Raw genomic sequence first — 18,391 nt, forward strand, 5'->3', positions numbered from 1 at the left:
GTAGCCTTGAAACGTTGCACTACTTTTGCTGGAACATGTTTATGCTTTAACGCAATAAAAGAGCAGAAGAAATAGATGGTGCCGGCTTCTTACTTCCTGTGAGGCAGAGCTAGAGCAGATAGCTCTGCCTTCCCGGCCGGCGAAATCCACGACCAAGAAAGTCGTGGATTTCTGCCCCTGGGATTTGGGGGGGAAGGAGGCATCATTCTAGGATTATTCAGCCGCGGGATAGCGGCGTTTCAGCTACCACCATACTACACTATAAGAATTGTAAGTAAAAACAGATATTTTGTAACGCTTCACTCTCTTTAAGACGGTTTATACTTTTCTAACATTTCCATTATTAAAGATGTAGCAATAAAAAATACAAAACAAGATGTGTAAGATTCCATTAGAGATTTAATTTACAACACAAATACTGCTTTTTATATAGATACAATATAATACAGCTGTTCAGTAACTGCTGGTGTTTATTCTGGCTCGTAAACTGAATGGCATGCTCTTTCATTATTTTTCTTAGACTCTTTTTCTTTTTAATAAAATGGCCTCTATTGAAACAGATCCAAAGTATAAAATCATGCATTCTCTACATCCTATATGATACAACCAATATAAGATATGAAGCCAGCATCCTACAAACAGCCAGTGCTCCCACTGTGGGATTATCTCATCTTGCCAAAGCTGTCCATCTCAATGTTCTAAGGCAAAAATCAGACGGTGGCATTTTCCATGTCCTTGTGTCCAGGTGACTGCCGCCCGCACATCCTCAGTTGTTGGCAAAAAAACAGTCTTCATTATCTAAATGAAATGGCAAAAGCTTCACTAGTCCTTTGCAATAGTCTGTAGTTATAGGTTTTTGCGTTTTTCACTTGTCACTAATGGTCTTGCATATTCCACAAAATCATCTATAAGAACAGGCCATGCTCCTGGAAGAGAGATTTGCACACTTTAGTAATGCACCACTACATAATCTCACAACTGACTATTACATCTATAGAAAAATATAACCTGAATCTGAAGTGAATCTGTAAAAACAAACATACAAAAAAAAAAACAAAACAAAAAAACACTTACCTGAGGAGAGGGAAGGTTCTGGGTCCTATAGAGCCTTCCAGTTCCTCTCATGGTCGGCTCGTTCCAGCGCTGGCTCCTCTGTTCAAATCTTCCGCCACGGGAGGCTTTGGAAGTCTTCAGGAGCACTTGGGCTCCCGAAGACTTCTGAAGCCCCCCGCAGTGGCAGAGAGTAGTCTCCGACCCATCGGTCAGAGACTGCTAACGGGAGAGCCAGCGATGGAACGAGGGGACCAGGAGAGAAACGGTAGGGCCCCTTTTAACCTTAATCAGTTGCTCTCAGTTATAACTGAAAGAAAACGGAATTTCAAAATAATGCCCATATTTTCCTATTACACAGTTCCCACTATACGCGTTTTAACTGAAATCTTTTTCACAATGCACTGCCATGGAAAAAACGCATACCAACGCGTACTAACTCACGATAACACATACCAACTGATTAAGTGTAAATGGGCTCTAAGCCTCTATAGCCTTCCCTCTCCTTAGCTAAGTACCGTATATTCCGGCGTATAAGACGACCGGGCATATAAGACGAACCCCAACTTTTCCAGTTGAAATATAGTTTGGGATATACTCGCCCTATAAGACTACCCCCCTTTCTATGCACTACGTACACCAAATGAAAAGTCCCACCACCTGCATCAAACCACCTCCTTCACTGACATACACACACAAAACATGCCTCCTCCATCCACCTGGCCCACCCCTGTATACCAATTCTGCACAAGTACCATAGGACATCAAAACAGAACATATTGTATAAAACATTGGTAATGTAGTGGCAACTGGCTTTACCATGTGCTGCAGTCACCCAGGGAGATCACGCTGTGCTGGCAAAGCTTGCAGTATTTTTCCTGTATTTTCCCTGTAGGCTTTTGCGAGCAGCCGCTCACGAGAGTTGCAGATCAGCTTTTTGGTTGTGGGTCACCTGACCGGTGAAGTGTTCCGATGGGTGGGTATCTCTTCTAGCGTGAGCGCACATCACATGTCATCAGTCAGGTGACCCCCCGAATCAGGAAGCTGCTATATTACCCATGCAAGCGGCTGCTCGCCGCTGCTCTCTAACCGGATTGCTGGAAACATCACTTCAAAGGGAGAGCCCGATGCCTGTAACATTTCCCTAATGACTGCAGCACACAGCACAGGGATTTAAGGTCAGCCTGATACATTTACTGACACCCGGCGCCTGACACCTGGCGTATAAGACGACCCCTGACTTTTCAGAAAATTTTGCCGGAATATACGGTACCTGTTTTTTTTTTTACAGATTTGCTTCAGACTTTCTTTAAGATTAAAATGACAATACAATGTAAGAAAAAGATAAATTACCTGAAAGACAGCTAAAAACTTCACTATTAGAAGCAAATGAAAATCCATGTTAGTACACATGCTGATTTGTGATGCTTTTCCCTAAGTCACCTAGAGAGCCTATTCAGTAAACACTCTATCTCCAACAAAACCGTATAGCTCATTAGCTGTTAAAATGGTTCCTGGGAACTGGTATTCTGATGGATTTCTCTGCTGCTGATATGTCTACTGATTCCAGCCTGTCATTTTATTTACTTGGCTGTTTGCTCCCTGTCCTAACCTCCTGCCCAATTTTCACAATGCCTGCCACATGCACTGTTCTCTGGCCTACTTACAACTACCTTTAGATAGACATGTCACAGTTAACCAGATTTTTATACTTCCTTATTTTTCCTTCTTCCAACATATCAAATCCAACAACGGATTGTTCTCTTGATGCTGAATAAGTCCCATCCCCTGATAGATGCAATTGTAACACGATATTCAGCAGCATTCACTTCACCTCTCAGTGGTGTTAATGTTGTGGCTGACCTATGTATTGTACTTCTACGATAAGTATAGGTAAGTATAGCAAGCTATAACAGTGCAGGATAAACAGGAGCAAAACTGCCATGTATGTGGAGCAAATACCTACATCAAGGGTTCTAACTGGTCATCTGTTTTGTTTCAGCTTTCCTTGTCTGTTTTTGCTAATTCTGTCCCATCATTCTTTCTGCTAACCACTAGAGAATCTCCAAGGAGATCCTGATTTACAAAGACAACTCCAAACATCTTCATTTCTGATGTCACAGGTGATTCAGCAAACTTGGACTACATAGAAAAAGAAAAACCTGGATTGCCAAAAAGTTAGTTAATTAAAGCGGTCTAACACCCAGCATTTCAACTTTGCTTTAAAAGATTGCTTACAGCTTAGAAACTATTATGCCAGATTTTTTTAAGCAGAAATTCACTAAATGGGTTAAACATGACATTTTAGTTTTGCATTTAGCTAGAAATCAGAGTCTGTGCTGAGGTTTAGATACAAATGTATCTTTGTTTGGAATGCAAATAGACCTCTGAAAAGCCTGTCTGGGAAGCCCTCTGTGGTCTCTCAGAGAGGTGTTTGTTTATTTACATTGTAAATAGATACATTTGTATCTAAACCTCAGCACAGACGCAAATTTCTAGCTAAATGCAACTCTAAAATGTCATGTTTAACCCATTCATTGAATTTTTGCTGAAAAAAAAAATCTGGCATAATAGTTTCTAAGCTGTAAGCAACCTTTTAAAGCAAAGTTGAAATGCTGGGTGTTATACCACATTAATAGCACATGTAGTGCAAAGGTGCCTCAGGAGAGAGAGACAGGGAGGAGCAACAGCAGCTAAGGCGAGAAGACACGCCTGCGGATAGGTGAGAATAAGCTTTGCTGCCTACACTCTGCATGTCCTGGGGAGGGGGACAAAGTACATACAGTATATGGAGTAGACCTGCTGGGCCAGGTAGGCAGTGTATAAGTCCAGTTTAATAGATTTCATGTTGAAATCTATTGAAAATCTGTGTACAGTGTGTGGAGGAATTCGATCACAGAGGGTCCTCTCAGATCATAATCTGATGTTGGTCATATCGAGTAGTGTATTATTATTATTATTTAGTATTTATATAGCGCCGACATCTTCCGCAGCGCTGTACAGAGTATATTGTCTTGTCACTTAACTGTCCCTCTGACAGGCTCTGATGGACTAACAATCTAATCCCTACCATAGTCATATGACTATGTATGTATTGTGTAGTGTATGTATTGTAGTCTAGGGCCAATTTCGGAGGAAGCCAATTAACTTATCTGTATGTTTTTGGAATGTGGGAGGAAACCGGAGTATCCGGAGGAAACCCACGCAGACACGGGGAGAACATACAAACTCCTTGCAGATGTTGACCTGATTGGGATTCGAACCGGGGACCCAGTGTTGCAAGGCAAGAGCGCTAACCACTATGCCACCGTGCATGTCCAGCTTAAGGGTTGCTGAGAGGTTTAAAATGTGTGGTGGTCTGACTCCAGCTGCATACAGCATCCACAGCGTCAGTCTTTTCTAAATAAAGCCAGGACAGCTTGAGTTTATTTTAAAAAAAAATAATAACCTTCTTGCTGCCTAAACCTATAGACCGAAGTGACACAACTCCATTTGCTGACTATTAAGCATCCCCTCACTGAGTTGATGTGACAGTGGTGAGGTTTGCAATCTTTTTCCAGGTGATGAAAACGAGTAACAATTTGCCCATGCAGCTTATTACTCCTGAAACAAGGTAGGAGTTTCAAATTTACTGTATTTCTTACTAAGTACTGTTGCAATGAAAAACTTAGCACTTTTGAAAATTTGTAGCTGGGCGCAGATGGAAACAGAAAAAAATAATAATAATGAGCAGTAGCAGAATATATTTTTTTAATCCAGTCTAAGTTTTCTGTATCACTTGTGGAATCCTCAATGAAGGTAGTCTGGAGATGCTACAGAAAATCATGAGGTGCTTAGAGAAAGCGTAATGAATAAAAGAGATGCTTGGAGATTCCTTCATAATTTAAGCCCACAGTAATGCATACTGTCAATACAGAGCAGGTCTTGACTACCAAGGTTTGAGCAAAGGAGCAAGACTGGGGCGCAATATGTCAAATCAGAACAATTGTAAAGCAATACCTTCTTCATCATAGTTGGACATGTCATCAGCAATCATATTTCCAAAATCCAACAGTAGGTTCCAAGTATCCTTTGGGATGGATCTTTTATGGTGTTCCTAAAACATTAGAAAGCAGACTAAATAAATAACAATCCCACTGAAGCCATCAACATTTACGGTAAAAAATGACTGTAACTACTTTCATTTTAACTAATGAAGACACCTGGGCAAAACCACTACTTAATCACAAAAAAGGCAATTTTGTATCTGCACAGAAATGTAACTTCGTTTTAAATCGCTAGTGGCTAAACAGACACGTATTTTCCAGAAGTATCCGGATAGAAAATGACAAGGCTAATAGTAATCTGAGGAGTATGTCTCTCCACACGGTTCAGTTATATTAGGGATATACATTTGTGTAAAAGATTTGAAGGACTCCGGCTACTGCTGAGATGGAATTTATTGCACATGTTCCACTAATGCAGCGGTTCTCAAACTTGGTGCCACTGGGTCCTGGAGTGCCGCAAGCACTTCCCAGGGGTGTTGTGGCTCTGTCCTTGCCTGGGCAGGTTTTTTGACAGCACACGCTGATTGCTGTGCTTGAGACTCGCAGAGCAGTGAAAGCTGGGCCACCCCTCGCACACGTGCATGTACAGCTCTCATTGTCCGCTGCTCACTGGTGGGCGGATGCGGCAGAGACATCAGAGCTGCCCTAGCCCCAGACTCCGAGCGCGCCACTCCTGGGACTCTTAGGCCCCGTTTACACTTCATCAGTTGCCCTCAGTTATAACCAAAATGCCAACTGATTTTCAAAGTAAGTCCCATGTTTTCCTATGGCACCTTTTACACGTAACGCATTTTAAAGAAAACCTGTACTGAAAAAAGTTCCCCTGGGGGGTACTCACCTCAGAAGGGGGAAGCCTCTGGACCCCATCGAGGCTTCCCCTGTCCTCCTCTGTCCCATGGCGGTCTCGCTGCAGCCCCCGGAACGCACAGGCGACAAATCCGACAGCCTGTGCAATATTTACCTTTTCGGGCTCCAGCGCTGTTGCGGCTCTTCTGACAGAGATAGGCGAAAATAGGCGATCTCCGCCGGGTCCGCTCTACTGCGCAGGAGACTTGCGCCTGCGCAGTAAAGCGGCCTGACGGAGATCGGCTATTTCCGTCTATCTCCGTGGGAAGAGCGGATACTGCGCCTGCGCTGGAGCCAAAAGGTAAATATTTACATCGCGCAGCTCTGGGAGGATTTTCTCCACCGCTGTGGGACCGAGGAAGACGGGGGAAGCCTCAATAGGATCCGGAGGCTTCCCCCACCCGAGGTGAGTACCCCCAGGGGAGTTTTTTTCATTACAGATTTTCTTTACCTGAAATCTTTTTCACAATGCACTGCTATGGAGAAGAAAAAAAAAACGCGTACCAACTGATTAAGTGTAAACGGGGCCTTAGCTGCCATCTTGACCCAAAGCAGAGCAAGTAACGTTCACCTCCTGCCCCCCACCCCATGTGGCAGGGGAGGGGCGTGATCGCATGTGTGGGGGTTTAACACTTTGAGGCCGCACACTAGGGCTGCACGGTTTTTCGGTTTAAAACCGAAACCGCGGTTCGTGGCAAGACGATCTGCTGATCGTCAGTACCTTCGGTTTTTCGGTCTGCTGTCTGTAATACCTTGCTTCTAACCCCGCTGTGCGCGGATTGGCCAGAAGCAGTATGGTCTGTACAGCTCCGCCTACCACTGCCGTCATTCCATCGCTAGCCAGTGATTGGTAATGCTGTATGTGCCCGGCCGCTCGCTCGAGTGGATCCGCCCCCCGCTTATTAACACTTATACATATTTACTGCTTCTGGCCAATCCGCGCACAGCGGGGCCAGAAGCAAGGTATTACAGACAGCGGACCGGGCAGTGCGGAAACCCCCCCCCCCCCGCACACATTTCAAAGCCCACTCATGGTATACACGCAAAAAAAGAAAAGAGAGTTTCACTTACCTGGAGCTTCTGCCAGCCCCCTGCAGCCGCCCTGTGCCAGCGACGTTAGCAAACGATCTTCCGGTCCCCTGCTGCAGCTCCGTTTCTTTACCGCCGACTTACAAGTCAAAGGCCTTGGCCGCATGCATCTTTGCTCCTGCTCACGATATCAGAGCGTCCTGTGCAGGTGCAGTACAAGAAAAGCAGCAGCCAGCCGACTCTCAAAAAGAAACTGAGCCACAGCAAGGGACTGAAGGATCGTTTTGCCCCAGCGTGGGCACAGGATGTCTGCAGGGGGCCGTTACAAGCCCCAGATAAGCGGGGATGTAGATATTTACCTTTCTCGTCTCCAGCGCGGGCGCAGTATCGGCTCTGCGCTCAGACATAGGCGGAAATAGCTGATCACCCAAGTCTCCTGTGCCTGCGTAGTAGAGCGGCCCTGACATAGATCGACTATTTACGCCTATCTCCGCGCTGAGAGCCGCAACAGCGCCCCCGCTGGAGCCAGGGAAGGTAAATATATTAAGCCGCGAGGATTGCGGGATGCTTTGGGGGAGCCAGCGCTGGATTGCCTGCAGCTACAAAGATGGGGGAAGCCTCATTGGGACCCTGAAGCTTCCCCCTCCCGAGGTAAGTACCCCCCCCCCCCCCCCCCCCGTGGACTTTTTTTTTCAGTACTGAGTCTCTTTAATACATACATCTAAATTACAGGTGTATTAAAAAGTGAATAAAATCTATGTTTTGTAGACAGAATACAGAGCACATTTCATCCAAATAAATATACTTACCAACAAAAACTTATTCCACAGATCTAAAAATTTAAATCTTCCCGATAATACTAAATTCCAGTATGCGATTGCCATATCCAAATCTGAAGGATAAAAAAACAACATTGATCCAGCAGATTACACATGTATCTTCAGACCATCATCAAATCTATTTTCATATTGGTATATTATGGTGTGATAGTGTAAATTGCATACATGGCCAAATCAAGGGACTGAAACACCCGTTACATGTCTCATACGGTTTTTCCAAGTCCAATTAAACACTGGTAACAAAATGTGTGCCAGGATTTGCTCCCAGAAAAGCACCTCCGTTGACAGCTCTGTATTATGATATTGTTTAGGAGAATATTTTGAATTTAAAGCAAACATAAAGCGGAAAAAAATTATGATATAATGAATTGTATGTGTAGTTTGGATAATAAATACAACATTAGTAGCAGAGAAAAGAAAAGTCTCATATTTTTTATTTTATAGCTTATTTTATATCTTTTAATATAGCTTTTTTTTATATTATTGCATCACACCGTCACAGTTGCAGTTTTAAAACCACACTCTGTCTTTAAGCTATAACACAAAGCAGAAATAATGACCCTTTGAACTCTCCTGCAGTAAAATCTTATATTGAGCTGTCTCTCACTGTTTCTTGGCTGTTTAAGTACTTTAGAAAACAGGACTGTATTTAATCCAGTAGATAACAACTGAAGTTTTTGTTTTTTTAACTCTTCCTCTACTGGAAAACAATATGGGATACTTTTTCTGTAGCTGTAGTACACATACAATTCATTATTTCACAAGTTTATTTTCGCTTCAGGTTTGCTAAAAGTAAAGAAGGCTAGCAGTCTGCATATCTCACAAAAAAATGGGACAAAATTGCTTGCAATGTTTTTTACCTACATCCTGAAATGTTTACCCTTAGCTGCTCTATGAGTATTTTTCTTGGTCTGCATAATGCTACAGACACACACTATATTTTCACTCCTGATAATCATTCACACGTGTATATAGCTTAACTCATTCCTGCCATACACATACAAGGAATGTCACCTGGCAGGGATCAGGACTCAAATCCTCTGGGCGACAGTGTGGGGACAAAGCTACACCTCAGTCTTATTACACGCCGAAACAATTGTTTTTGTTCCTTATTTCTGGTGTCTAAGGCCACATACAGACATCAGACCATAGTCTTTGGAAAATGAAAGATCACAGACCAATCTTACCACCCTTCATGTAGTATGAGAGCCATACTCTACACAGTCTTTTCTATGGAGCTGAACTCCCCATCAGAAAAAACTCTTTGCAAGATGCTGCACACACAGATGCTGTACAGACACAAAAGATCAGTATCTGCAAAAGATCTGTTCCTGCCAAAAATCCATTCCTGCAAATTGCAATGATAGTCTATGAGATCTGCAGATCATCATACACACATGATTTAACTGACATTCATCTGCAGATCTGCAGATCTGAAAATCCATCCTGGTGGATCTGATCTGCAGATGAATGTCAGTTAAATCATGTGTGTATGATGATCTGCAGATCTCATAGACTATCATTGCAATTTGCAGGAATGGATTTTTGGCAGGAACAGATCTTTTGTGTCTGTACAGCATCTGTGTGTGCAGCATCTTGCAAAGATTTCTGTCTGATGTGGAGTTCAGCTCCATAGAAAAGACTGTGTAGAGTATGGCTCTTATACTACAGGAAGGGTGGTAAGATTGGTCTGTGATCTTTCATTTTCCAAAGACTATGGTCTGATGTCTGTATGTGGCCTAAGGGTGTATGACAGTGCACCTGATTGGCTGACAAGCGTCTGCTGGCCAGATAGAGGCAGGATATTGCTCTGACTGGAAGTTAGCAATTGTGTTTGTTGCAGTTGGCATTCAGTTTAGAGGTGGTGGGGTGAGTTCCCTGGAGGTGAGAGGTCCAGGGCTTGCCCGCACTTCCCTCTAGGTGTCGCATGGTGGTTTGGGGGCCCCAGTGAGTGAGAGAGACCTGGGGCCCCTGGGCTGTCATGTGGACCAGTGTTTGTGATTTTAAATTTTATTTTTTGCAGCTTCTACGATGCGGTTGACAGGTGAGTGGTTAGGGAGGGGACCGTGTGGGAGATGTGCCTACACGGGGCGTCCCTGTTTAACGACGCAATTCACGATTGCGTCCAACCGAAGCCTCCCACCTGAATGCTAATCTATGTAATTCCTGCTAGGTATGGTACAGCAGGCAAAGGGTGTATGACAGTGCACCTGATTGGCTGACAAGCGTCTGCTGGCCAGATAGAGGCAGGATATTGCTCTGACTGGAAGTTAGCAATTGTGTTTGTTGCAGTTGGCATTCAGTTTAGAGGTGGTGGGGTGAGTTCCCTGGAGGTGAGAGGTCCAGGGCTTGCCCGCACTTCCCTCTAGGTGTCGCATGGTGGTTTGGGGGCCCCAGTGAGTGAGAGAGACCTGGGGCCCCTGGGCTGTCATGTGGACCAGTGTTTGTGTCTATTTATAATGTACTCTGACTCTGGTTACCGACTTGTATGTACTTGTAGTTAAATGATAATTCTGAACCTCAAAAAAGCTCTCAAAATGAGGGTTGGCTTATCTGTGTGTGGAGTTATCTTACTTCCCCTTTGTAGAGTCTCTTACAAAAGGCTGGTTCACACTACAAGTGCTTTTCTAAGCGCTTGTGATTTGAAAAGCTCAAGCTAATGTAATGCTATGTGTGTATGTATAGTCACTGAAGTGATGCGTTTTATTTATAAATCACCCATAGCATTACTTTAGCATAAGCTTGTTCAAATCGCTGGTGCTTAGAAAAGTGCTTGTAGTGTGAACCAGCCCTTAAGGTACACACCTTATACAAGACTCGACTGAGGCAGCCTTTTATGGTAGCCTCGGTTGAGAATCAATAGTGTCTACATGTGACCCCCAAGCTACAATAGTGCTCTTTCTTCTTTTCCTTTTCTACTACAAATTATGAAGCAGCCTGGTTTAACCCACTTGACTGAACATTAACACGTTTATTATATTTTTAACTTCATCTGTGACGATTGCTATGGTCCAACTCCACTGAAATCATCCTGTATTATACCAAAGTTATTGCACTGATGCTGTTGTGGGGTCTGCCAGAAATAGTATGAATTAGTGGTCACTATGTTACTTGACTTTCTGCAAAATAAATTTTACCTTTTAAGAAACAATGTCCCCGAGTGCATTTCTCTCCTCCTTACAACCCACTCCCCCCCCCCCCCAAAAGCCGCTCTGTTGTGTACCGCATCATTGTCTCTTCTGACCTCCCCATGGCAACAGATGCATATCTCTGCTATAGCAAAACAAGGCACCATAATGCTAGATACGCACAATACAACTTTCTGACAGACTTACTTTCAGATCGACTATTTCCAACAGGTCCGATCTGATTTCCGATCGATTTTCCATAGGAGTGAACGGAAAATCAATCGGAAATCGGATTGGACCTGTTGGAAATAATCGATCTGACAGTAAATTTGTCAGAAAATTGTATTGTGTGTTCCTAGCATAAGGCACTGAGCACCAGATCCCCGTGGGCAACTACTATTATGTGCGTACATGCCTTTAGATGTATGCTGGCCATCCTAGGCAGAGATCTGCATTGAAGACACTATCTACACATCATGTGTTCCTCTTTTTTTTTTTTTTGAGCCACCACAGTTCCTGACTGTTTGTGATAGCTCCAGGACAATGACTTTTATCATAAGTACTGTACCTTCTTACTAAATAAGGTGCACGAGAAGGCTTACATAGCATTCAGTGGGACATGATGACTTACACAGTAATGTAGCAATGTAGGGAGCACAAGAGAATCTACATTCTAAACAGGGGACCTTAATAGTAGTTGGGTGCACAAGGACCAACATACTAAATGGGAGGCATGAGAACATGCATACTTAATACAGGGCTTATCTTACAGGTCCTACAATGTTTATGGTATTTTGACTGATGGTCAGTTTACCGCAGGTAAGCAGAAGTAATAGGTGAAACAAAAATAATACAGCAATCAATAAGAAAGAGAGGAGGTTCTGGAGCACTGAAGAGGACTCAGGACAGTGGTAGAAAGGTTCAGTTTAGCTTTTAAAGGTGCATACACACGTACTACAAAAGGAAACGATGGGTCCGCCAGACCCTCCCACTGGGCGGTCTTTAGCCGACAGTATGCGCGTGTGTACGTGCATACTGTTCAGAAACAGCCTTATCAGTCCGCCGACAGCGTGTACACACGCGCATACTGTCGGCTAAAGTCCGCCCAGCGGGAGGGTTCGGCAGACCCGTCGTTACCTTTTGTAGTGCGTGTGTACGCAATTTAAATCTCAGATGTACTTTATTTACACAAGCTGGAGGAAAGTCAATGCAGGACAAGTTTGTGAAATGACCTAAACACAATGGCCTCAATTCACTAAGATCATGCTTGAGATAACAAGGCAAGAGAAAACTTGCCACCATACAGTGACAGAGTTATCTTACCTCCTCTGTAGGTAAAGTGTACCAGAGATGACATGTGACATGGTGAGATAGACATGTGCATATACAGTGGCAAGCATACAGACACTTATGCTGTGCTCCTTTTCTTTTTTCCCTGCATGAAAGAGTTTATAATTAGCTATGGAACTGACAGTTTTTCTCCAGTCAGGACCCAGTCGGCTGACTGATAACAAATTACAGCTATAAAACACTTTCCTAAGCAGATACCTGGGCTTTTTATCGCGAGGGGAGAAGATAAGGTCAATAGTTCATGTATTTTCACTCTGGGACTCTTGAGACACTGCAATTGAGCAGAGACTATAAAACATTGTACATCAAAAAATCATTTTTAGGAGTTAGAGGACAGATCCAATTGTTTATCTCATTAGTTTATTTTCATCTCTGGTTCACTAAGTTACCTCCTCTGTAGTTATTTTCACACTCTGGTAATTAACAGCCTGTCTTTAACTTTAGAATCCTGGAGTTATTTTAAGGATTAAATAGTTAAAGTTAGAGATCCCACCTTAACTTAACCTATTGCGGACCGCCGCAGTATAAATCTACGTCAGGCAGGGGCCGCTGTGGTTCTGACCGGACGTAAACTCTACGTCCCATTGACCGCGCGCCCCTGCCCGTCTCCACCGCTGTCCCAGCTCGGTCTGCGCGGAAATCTGCTGCCCTGCCGCCTCTATTACGGCAGAGCACTGTGCGCCGGGCAGGAGCCGTTTTCATTGGCTCCTGGCCCTGTCATTCATGTAAGCCGTTCCCATTGGCTTACATGGAGTGACAGGGTCAGGAGCCAATGAAAGCGGCTCCTGACCGGTGCACAGCGCTCTGCCGTCATATCGGCGGCAGAGAGAGCAGCCTGCGGCGGGGACAAAGCGACGTGCCGGCGGGAGCGGCGGAGTTTAGCGGCGATTCGTCGGGAAGCGGCGGTTTACGGGACCAGCACCCTCCAGCCCCCTCTGGTCCGTAAGGGGGCAGAGGGTGCTGGTCCAGAAGTGGTTAAAGACAGAAGAGTTAACTTTAGGGCTCTTTTCCACTATGAAATGCGATTGCAATCGCGTTTCAATTTCCACCATGCGATTACAAATGAGCTACTATACTCAGTATAGTAAAGCTCAATCGCATCCAAAACCCGGCAGGATGACGATCACGTTTTGGCCAAAATCGCATTGCAATCGGATCGCACTAATGGAAATTGCTGCTGCAGTTTTCATTAGTTTAATGTACCTTGCGATTTGCGATCAGAATCAAATCGCAGGGTAGTGGAAAAAGGCCCTTAAGGGGCCCATACACTTACATGATTTCCCGCCGATATACAGCAGATTCAATCACTGTGATCGAATCTGCTGTGAAATCGTTGCACAAACGCTGACCGAACGATCGATTTCCATCAGAAATCGATCGTTCCCGTCCATCTATCCGCGCGGAAGATTTCGTTCGATCGGGTGGGTCGGAAGTGCGTCGATAGTGGCGTTCGAATGTCCGACGACCGACTCTAGCGGCAATACATTACCTGTTCCGCCGGCATGTGTCCCCACTGTCCCTTCTCCGTGCTGGGCTCCAGCTGGCTTCACTTAATTCCGGTCCCGACAGGAAGTTTAAACAGTAGAGCACCCTATACTGTTTAAACTTCCCGACAGGAAGTAAAGTGAAGCTGGAGCCCAGAGCGGAGAAGAGACAGCGGAGACCGGGGGACTCGCGCCGGCCAGCTCAGGTAATGTATGCGGGGGGGGGGGGGGCTTTCAGCGGCAGCTCCACAGATTGTGAATCGGTTTCATAGTGAAATGGATTCAAAATCTGTTTGCAGTTTACGCAGCCAATAGATCCCTATTTGATCAGATTCGATCACAGAGGAATATATCTGCTAGTCGATCTGGTGGCAATCGACCAGTGTATGGCAGCCTTTAGGTTTGCCTGAGGTAAAATGTTTCCTGAATACTACATGCCTTATCACCAGAATCGTAAGGAGATAAGCTTAGTGAATTGAGGCCTCTAACACTGGTATAAAACAAATCTAGTCGAAACCTACAGCATTATTCAGTATCTCTTTACAAAGGCTTTGACATACAAAAATTTTAGTGGATTAAAAACTCGGAATACCTACCTAACCCTTTTTGTCCAGGATTTTTTGCGAAATTAAATGTAAACTGATAAAAATCTTTAAACTTAAGAGGATCCTTTACTTCTTGCTCTAGCCGGGATAACTGAGCCCTCAGTTTTTCCGTGCTGTCGCACCTGCAAATATGCATAAAAAACACCAATAAAGATACTTATTATTAATAAAAAATATTTTCATACGACCATAGAAGGCATAAGTGCAGTTATTCTTTTGCTGTTTCCAGTGACAAACAAAAATGTACACAACACTGCCTACCATAAAGATGCTGATTGGATGATCTCCCTGGAGCGTCCCTAAGCTGCCATGTTGTACTGTATAGTGTTGTAGACAAGAAGGCAGAGGCTACATCCTCATGGTTATTTTCAATAGCTATAAATTCCCAAGTCCCACCCATCTACCATACAGAATACAGAGCAGTCAGGCAAAATTTGTTTATAAATTATGTTGACTGTGGTGGGGACTGTAGGCTCTGCATGAAGATTTCCAAAATAACTCCATTGAGGTAGTGAGCGCTATGCACATTTTTGTTCGGCTTTGGGAGAAGAGAGGAAACGTTTGTTAGCCCTCTAGAGTGCAGCTGAAGCATAATGAGATAAAGGTTTGTGTCTCTACTGCCATTCCTACTTACAATGGTTTTTCTACCATGTGGGAAAAGCAATAAATTACAGTTTCTCTGCAATAAAATTAGACTGCAGTGTCTGATAGTTACAACAACTTGGGTTTAGCTTTGAGATTACTTACAGCAAGGAAAACTAAGAAGTCCTACAGGTCACCATTAAGGACCCTATACACGCCGGACTAAGGCGGCCGATAACGACTGCCTAAGTCAGATGTGTGTACAGCAGCCACTGACCCCCAACCTGGAAGTGATCTGCCCAGCATGGTTTCGTCATGTGACTTTCTTGGACCCCTTTGAAAAAGTCACATGACGAAACCGGTCAGGGATTGGTGAGCAGAGAGGTGCTGGGGAGCGAATGAGAGTGCAGAGTAAGGAAGCGAGAGCCTGAGCCACATGAAGTGGTAAACGCTGTAGCGGTCTTGTCCACATTTGCTCTATTAACACCTGCGCTAAAATTTATGCCTGTAATAGACATACATTGTGAAATGTGAGTTTTTAATCTGTATGTTTTTAATGGGAGATTAAAATGTTATTAAGATGGTATCACGCTGTTGGAGCTCCTGTTCTTTTTATGCATGAAATGGTCTGCTGATTCAGGTCTTAAAGCGACTGAGCCCTTTGAGACCAGATGGGCAGAGGTTCTAATTGAGCGCATATGATAATTTTATATAATCATAGGATCTGGTGAGTGAGATCATCTTTTGAGGTGTGGTGGAGGTGTTTTTGGTGCTGGAGGGGAGGGTTTGTGGAAGAAGTGCCAATCATAATAAGTGGACATTACATTTGGTTTCTGTTTTTGGAGCAACAGAGGATTGGCAGCTATTTTGGACTGAACTCTATATGCGCACTGATACAGTACATTTGTTTGAATATTTGTGTTAGACTTTCTCTGTTGGAACACTATTGTCTGCACACAGTATATATAAGCAGCAGAATATGTCAGTGAGACACCTGAATCTTCAAACCTAGATTTTTAACCTTTATATCCAAATAAATAACATGGGGTCCAGGAAATTCCTATTTAGGGCTGTTTCTATAGATAAACCTGTTATTTCAACAATTTTATCATCATCTTCAGGTTCACTTCAAGTGTGGATAAGAAAAAAGAAACAGGTGGAAGCCCTTTACATGATCATAATCCCTGTTCATAACTAACACTTATGAGTTAACCTAGGCAGCATGCACAATTAAAAGGAGGCTTAGCTGCTGTAACTTCATATGCAGAAAACCCTGTGTCTGCAGACAGCTTTGCCAGGGAGAAGGACATGTGAGCTGGATGCTTGGTGAGCCCTCCAAACTACGAAATTGTATAAAAAGAAAGGAGGTTTTATCTGCAAACTTGTTCAATTTATAGTATGGATAGTCCCCTACTTACAAACAACTTGAGTTACAACATTTCAGAGATACAAACAAAGCTGTCTTCATGTATAGTATATACAATACTGTCTTTTTATTACATCATTTTAATATTAAATGTTACAGTATTGTATAAACTGTTATAAAAAATGCAAAACACTTTAAAAGCACATTCAAAAACAACCAAAAACAGTTTATACTATATCAAATTCAGAGTTTTCCAAAAGTAAATCATTTATCCACGTTTCACTATGTATAACACGACTCGACTTGCAAACAACAGAACCGGTTTGTAAGTAGGGGACTGCCTGTATACAAAAGGACTGCAATCAGGGCAGCTAATAGAATTATACTAAATGTAGCAGCTAAAACATCAAAATAGGTAGGCGGTCCCCTCCTGACAAACAGGTTGTGTTCTGGGAATTTGTCTGTTAGTTAAAGAGACACTGAAGCGGAAAAAAAAATATGATATAATGAATTGGTTGTGTAGTACAGCTAAGAAATAAAGCATTAGAAGCAGAGACATAAGTCTAATATTTGTTTCCAGTACAGGAAGAATTAAGAAACTCCAGTTATCTATGCAAATAGCCATTGAGCTCTACTACTTTCAAACTGGCAGAGAGCTCTGACTTCTGATGGTCTTTATCTCAACTGTATTGTGTTTTTCTTTTGCAGAGAACAGTTCAGGACAGGTCAAAAGTTCACTGCCTGTTCTGTAAAAACATTTAGAATACTGATTGCTGAGTAGTGTGTAAATTGCAAGTATTAGAGAATGATGCAATGTTATAAAAAAAACAAAAAACTGTAAAACTGAAAATAAAAATTGAGAATATTTTTTTTTGCTACCAATGTTCTAGTAATTACCCCATTACACAACCAATTCATGATATCATACTTTTTTTTCACTTCAGTGTCTCTTTAAGTCGTGTTATTCATGGGAAACGTGGATAAATGATTTATTTTCAGACAACTCATCTCTCTAATGCTGGGAACACACAATGCAATTTCCCCTCAGATCGACGGATCGATCCAGTAATTTCTGAACGGTTAGATCAGATCCTGATTGAAAACGCAATTGATTTTGAGTAGATATCGATGGAAAATTGATTGCATTATTGATCGGTAACAGTTTGGACGTCTGTACACAATGCTACTTCCAATCAGATTACCCACTGATCTGATGGAAAATTGCATTATGTGTACTAGGCATAATGCTGGGAACACACGGTGCAATACCCAGTTCGATTGGCCATGTAATCTGATGGGAAGTTTTAGCGTGCGTACATGTCCAAACTGCTCCCTATCGTTAAAGGGATCGATTTTCCAATTCTAACTTCGCAAAATCAATCGATTTATCGATTATTACCAGATCGGAACAAATCGGAAATAATCGTCCAATTCCTATCGATCGGCTCAGAAGTTGCATCGTGTGTTCCCAGCATAGACACGAGTGAATTCGCAGCAACAATACATGTTTACCTTATCTGCTGTGCAAGAGATTAGGTCCGCTTTTAGTTATTTGAACATGTCTGTGCATTGAAACACTACAAAATAATCTTCATACTCTTAGCAGACGCTGTATAATTTTTTATAGATAAGGCGTTAAAAAATTAAAAACAAAAACTAAGGCAAATCAGTTAAAAACTACTGCACGGTGCAATACCCAGTTCGATTGGCCATGTAATCTGATGGGAAGTTTTAGCGTGCGTACATGTCCAAACTGCTCCCTATCGTTAAAGGGATCGATTTTCCAATTCTAACTTCGCAAAATCAATCGATTTATCGATTATTACCAGATCGGAACAAATCGGAAATAATCGTCCAATTCCTATCGATCGGCTCAGAAGTTGCATCGTGTGTTCCCAGCATAGACACGAGTGAATTCGCAGCAACAATACATGTTTACCTTATCTGCTGTGCAAGAGATTAGGTCCGCTTTTAGTTATTTGAACATGTCTGTGCATTGAAACACTACAAAATAATCTTCATACTCTTAGCAGACGCTGTATAATTTTTTATAGATAAGGCGTTAA

At 43.0% G+C, this 18,391-nt stretch overlaps 1 protein-coding gene across 4 annotated transcripts in view; it reads right to left on the reverse strand.

The window, feature by feature from the left end:
• Positions 1–381: 381 nt before the first annotated feature.
• The window catches only part of DCUN1D2 (defective in cullin neddylation 1 domain containing 2), a 52,334-nt gene continuing 34,324 nt past the window's right edge, over positions 382–18,391 (reverse strand). For all 4 annotated transcript variants that reach the window (XM_068268097.1, XM_068268098.1, XM_068268100.1 and 1 more), the window contains exons 4-7: positions 14,369–14,499; positions 7,781–7,863; positions 5,050–5,146; positions 382–926 (exon numbers count right to left, since the gene is read on the reverse strand). In XM_068268097.1, coding sequence (XP_068124198.1) covers positions 847–926; positions 5,050–5,146; positions 7,781–7,863; positions 14,369–14,499 — 391 coding nt within the window. In that variant the 3' untranslated portion in view covers positions 382–846. The remainder of the gene's footprint in view (positions 927–5,049; positions 5,147–7,780; positions 7,864–14,368; positions 14,500–18,391) is intronic.

This window comes from Hyperolius riggenbachi, chromosome 2 (genome assembly GCF_040937935.1).
Source record: "Hyperolius riggenbachi isolate aHypRig1 chromosome 2, aHypRig1.pri, whole genome shotgun sequence".
Taxonomy (NCBI): domain Eukaryota; kingdom Metazoa; phylum Chordata; class Amphibia; order Anura; family Hyperoliidae; genus Hyperolius; species Hyperolius riggenbachi.